Here is a 5550-nt window from a genome sequence, read left to right as displayed (position 1 = left end):
TACTGAAAGAATCTTTTGCTTCATTAGCTAAATAAATACATACATTCCTACCTTACAAATGATTCAAGGTTACAACATTGGTAATATATTCAGGCTATGCTGGTTAAAACAGATCAATGCTGAGTCTCTAATACCAAGTAAAGCAAGGATATATTAGGAAAGATTCTTCCATAGGCACAAAATGAACACCCCCATCTTTAAACACTCGCAACAAAGGTGAGTCCCACTAACTTTATTCAAGATACACTCCCATGCGAGTGTGTCCAAATATGACGCGATGGACTTGTACCTATAAAAGAATTTTCCCGAAGCGAAGGAAGGGCTAATCCCGAATAAACAGTACTGTATCTCATACGAATTTCCATTTGAGTGCATGGCCTTCTCAATCTCCAAAAGAGCATTTTATTTATTTTCAGTTACTCTCTTTTTTCTTCTTTTGAATGAGGTAGGTTGCACCATGAAAATCCTGCAAAACTAGAGGAAATCTCAGTATTAGAACAACTGGGGTGCAAAAGACCATGCTCAAAAATCAAAATACGTGCAAGATTCTAAACTACAAAACATACCATTACCAGCAAAATATTTCCCCCTTATCTTAATTTTGATTTTAGAAAACATTTGTTTTGGGGTTGAGTTTGGGGGGAGACTGAAAACAGAGGGAATGACTTCGAGTGGAATGACCAAAGCTATGTAAACAATGTTTGAAAGTAGTTTTACAGTAAGTAGTAGCATGGTCAAGGAATGAAATGACTACAAGAACAACAACAAAGCCATATCCCACTAGGTAGGGGAAGGAATGAAATGACTAGAGTTAAGTAAAACATGTTGACACAACCAAACAAGAGTCGGGCATGATTTAGTCCAAACATTGAGCCATGCCCTTCCACCCTTCATTAAAACACACTAAATTTATTCAAAAATACATGTGATTCTATGAAAATTAGAAATCTTATTGAATCTTTTAGTCCATTAATTTAGAATTCAAATTTTAATAGTTTACAAATATTAATCATCAATATATCATGCAACATTCTGACCTATAAAAACATATCATTGCCAACAAAAATTTTCATTTCACATTGATATATCAGTTGCTAATATGTTCCCTAGACACAACAAACTAAAATAACAAATAAAAATCAGTCAAGTATTTTCCCAGTAGCAGAGATTGGCCATCAGGCTTAAAAAAAACTTCTGTAAATATGCTGCATCAAAATATATACTGCCCGTTTTTGGGAACCTTGTTTGGGTATAAACACATGTCAAACAGAGGAGACACCTGCATGCAAATGTAGCTATTTAAACCTTTTAGTTTCTTCTAGTACTGCATGCACTCACGCTACCAGTACATACCACCTCATGCAAAGGGAACACTAGCACTCAGCATTATATCATCAAATTGTCATACAGTTGAGTATAAAATACCAACCCAATAATGCCCCTGTTCTCATGTCTATTGTTTAAATTAAAAGAAGAACAAAAAAACAAAATAAAAAAATATATATCATGAAAAGTTAAACATGTGCAATGTACAGTAAAACCATGTCCATTGACACACATGCTAATATTGGTGGCACATCTTTCAGCAGTTCTTAACCACAAAATTACTATGGGATGTTTAGATGAATTTCTTACTCCTGATGCAAATCTGCTAGAAATGGTCTTCCCGAGAACTTATCAAACCGCATTCGTATGGTTGATTGACGATCACAACACAACAACAAGCCAACTGATAATCTGATAATTCGATATTAGTAGTAGACAGGGAGGCTATTTACACACTTTCAAGCTTTTGATAGTACATGATATTGCACACAAACAATTAGCAAAAACACGCATTTCAGCAGACTGATATCAGTATGCATCATGGTTCCAAGATAAAGAACTGCTCACCACAGCAACTTGTTTGGCTAAGGTACTGGTTCATCCTTCCTCATCTTCATGAGCCACAGTATCTGAGATTGTCAGAACTTTCACTTTCACCATTCCCTCCATCCCTTCTGGTTTATTTAACTCCACATCAGTATCTCCACCATCTGCTTGATTGTTCTCTGAAGGCAGAAAGACAAACAAAAATTGTGTGACTTCATCAATCATAATATTTCCACACTTATAGATTAAGATTCATTTGTAGCATCATATCTATAATATGTATTGAATACAGTGAGCCTAATATTCAGATCAATTACTTTTGGCCGAGACTTGCATATAGAAAAATATCTCTGCCAAATGCTGGAGGTTCATTAACCAGTCAGCAACTTCCCTTAGGGTACAAGGCCAATTCATCCCCATTACAAGAACCAACAGCAGGCACTATCATGTTTTTATTGTTTTACTAGGTAGTATTAGTTACAGGAATCAACTAACATAAAACATGAGCAGAAGATTTACAAAGTGGTCAAACAGGCCAACATCCCTTAGGAATACACAATTTTATGAAGGGTGCATGCTTAATTGGCCAAGAATGAATTTTGGCAATTAACATTGTAATCTTTACAAGAAAATGCAGGAACATGGCCATCATGGTCATTCATACTGGAAAAAGTGTCATAGTAATGTTGAATAAAAAGACCCAACCGCATATCATCCCAAAACAACTCCAGCTTCATATGAGGTTTGTTGAAATTCATTGTGATGTTCATACCGGTTAGTGCAACAATTTACAAATTATGAGGATAACAAGTGTACCCTTTTTTCCCCTTCCTGAAGGAATAAAAATACCAAGTGTAATCTTTACCAAGAGATGTCAATGCATGTTTTTAAGAAATAAAAATGGAGGAGAGTCGGGTTAGATTTCATCATACCATAGCAAAAACGAATGTTATTTTCCGTTAAATTAATCAAACTAAACCAAACACATATCCTAGAATCATATTCATCCCTACATAAACTTCTCCAGCTTTCGGGGAAAAGGGTTCCAGTGCATTCATAATTACCATGATCTCAACCAAGGAATCAACCTAAGATGAGGGCTACAAACCAGCCCACATTTCTAGAAACGCTACGAATTTAATGCGGAAACCACAAAGAAGTTCTCATTTTTTCGTATCATCCATCAGAAAATACCAAAACAAAATGAACCCTAAAGATGTACCTAACAACGATGAAATTGAAAACACGAAAGTTTTTTTAAAATTTCTCAATAAACGAAGAATTCAAATAAAAAAAGAAAAATTGAAAAGGGCGAATGGGGGAAAAGGGTTTGTTACCATCGGTGAAGAAGGTGGAGGAGGGCCAAGCGTGGTGGGTGGCGAGGGAGAGAGACTCCTCTGCGGAGAGTTCCTCGGTGGTTAACTTATGCACCAAATCGACGACATTTGAGGGAGCTGGACGCGGTGGGACCCAGAAAGAGGAGCCGGGAACGAAAGGGAGCCAATCGGGTGTGGCCTTCCTGACGAGGATTCGGTGGATTAGGTCGTCGAACATCCTCATGGTAACGTCGTAGTCAGCAGCGGCATTGGAGGAGGAGGAGGTGGAGGGGAGGTCGAGCTCCATGAGGGTGCCGTTGTTGTTGGCTGAGTGGGAGGATCGGTGGCGGAGGGAGAGAGTGAAGAGGGGTTTGGGAGGGTGCGGGTGGTGGCGGTGGAGGAAGGTGCTGGTCTTGGAGATAAAGAAGCGAGCCATGGGAATGGAATGGAATGGAGAGAGAGAGAGAGAGAGTGAGAGAGGTTACTTATAATTTATAAATACGACATGGCGTGGGGAAGAAGAGAAGAGAATAGAAAAGAAAGGCGGTGGAGGGTGTGGAGAGGATACAGGGGGCGGCACGTGGATCGCTCTACTGTAGGTCAGGACGCTCTTTTTTTTAAAAAAAAATATAACCTCAAATTCTAGTTGTTAGATAATTAAGGACTGTATTTAATATTTATCACAAATTTTAAATTTTAAATTTTAAAATTAATATTAATTAATTAAAAAATTAATTTTTATATTTATACATATAAAGAATTTTTGAATTAATAAAAAATACTATAAATATTATATTTTTATAAATTTTAATATTTTGATACATAAAAAAATAACTGAACATAGTTTTTGTAGAAATAAGTATTTAAATATTTTATTTAAAAAATACAGTAATTTATAATGCATTTACTAATTTTTATTTTACTTACGCATTTTGTTTANAAATATATGAGTTTTTATCAATAATTATTCTTCTTCTAATATATAAATAAAACAGAAAAAAAACAAGAGATTTTTTTACTTTTAGATAGATTTAGAAGATAAAAATAATCTAATTTATTGTAATTTAAAGTATACTTTTTTCTTTTATTTTTTAATTCGATCCAATTTGATGCACGATTACATCTTTGTTAAATTAATTTAAATTTAATTTTTAATGTAATCAAAATTACAGTTTGGATCAGATGGTTTAAATTATATTATATGAAATTCAAATTTTAAAATTTTATAATTTAAATTAAAATTTAATTTTGTGCATAATATAAAGAGAAATTTTTAGAGGTAAATAATTTTTAATATTTTTTGTTATTATTAGACTAGCATAAACACTAAATTATCTTTAACAAATAAATTTTATTAATTTATGTATAAAAATTCTAAAAAAATATGGATATAAATTATATTGATTTATCTATACAAGATTCTAATAAATATAAGTGTAAACTATATGTATATTTTGTGTGTAAATTTTTATAAATATAGATGTAAATTATTGCAAGTTAAATATTATTAGCTAAAAATAATAATATTTGTTAGTCATATAGCGATTCATTTTTTTACATATAAAAATAATTATGGTATAACTCAATGAAATAGAAGTATATAAAATATTTATACTACTATGATGTCACTGAAAATCACAGGTGGCGTTTTGCGTTTTTACTTTTTTGTCTTTTTTTTGTTTCTATAACACACAAAACGTAGGTTACGTTTTTCATTTTTAACCTATTTTTTTGTTTTTTTTTAATGTAAACAAAACACATCTTAAATTTTTTTTCGAAAAATCAAAATGCAGGTTGCGTTTTAAATGTGTGAAAAAAAATTTATTGAAAGCTAAAAAACGCAAATTGAGTTTTGTATAGAAAAAAATATTTTAATCGAAAGTCTTGTCGATATATACCAAAGTCAATTTATCCATGATTCATACCTCACTTCCACTCTCATTCTTCTTTCTTTCATATCTTTCATACTTGTGAGTTTTTTTTATAATCATTAGTATTCAAAAAGTTGGGTTAGGTGAAGTTGAGGTTATGGAAGATATTAAAAATTTGCGAGTGTATTATTACGGTAAGATTATACCAAACACAAACGAAAGAGTGACTTTTCATTGTGAATGTCCATTTTTCTTTGTTATTCCATGCACCATGAGTTTTCTAGAATTGCAAACTGGTATTTGTGAGAACATACAAAGTCATATTTAAAAGAGGGTGCGCAACATTTTATACAAAAATCCTATACAATTATTTGGTGGACTTAGGGATAGCAAAGCGGATCGGCCCGCTCCAACCCGCCCCGCCCCGCCTAGACCCGTACCATAAACAGGACGGGCTGGCCCGCCCCGCCAACTAAAGTGAGTTCAAAATG

The 5550-nt window shown here is 33.4% G+C and overlaps 1 protein-coding gene across 2 annotated transcripts; it reads right to left on the bottom strand.

Annotated features, from left to right (window-relative positions):
• On the bottom strand, nucleotides 1-3695 carry LOC107483933 (uncharacterized). Of its 2 annotated transcripts, none has more exons than XM_016104542.3 (3): nucleotides 3210-3695; nucleotides 1894-2051; nucleotides 1-466 (listed from the first exon to the last, which is right to left on the bottom strand). In XM_016104542.3, exons 1-2 carry the CDS (start codon nucleotides 3622-3624, stop codon nucleotides 1924-1926), a joined length of 543 nt encoding a protein of 180 aa, XP_015960028.1. In that variant the 5' UTR covers nucleotides 3625-3695; the 3' UTR covers nucleotides 1-466; nucleotides 1894-1923. The 2 variants fall into 2 exon arrangements, with proteins under 2 accessions (XP_015960028.1, XP_015960027.1); XM_016104541.2 differs by having other exon boundaries at nucleotides 1-474; nucleotides 3210-3692.
• Between the last annotated feature and the right edge of the window lie 1855 nt (nucleotides 3696-5550).

Source organism: Arachis duranensis, chromosome 4, assembly GCF_000817695.3.
Source record: "Arachis duranensis cultivar V14167 chromosome 4, aradu.V14167.gnm2.J7QH, whole genome shotgun sequence".
Taxonomy (NCBI): Eukaryota; Viridiplantae; Streptophyta; class Magnoliopsida; order Fabales; family Fabaceae; genus Arachis; species Arachis duranensis.
This window is presented reverse-complemented; position numbering and strand designations above follow the sequence as displayed.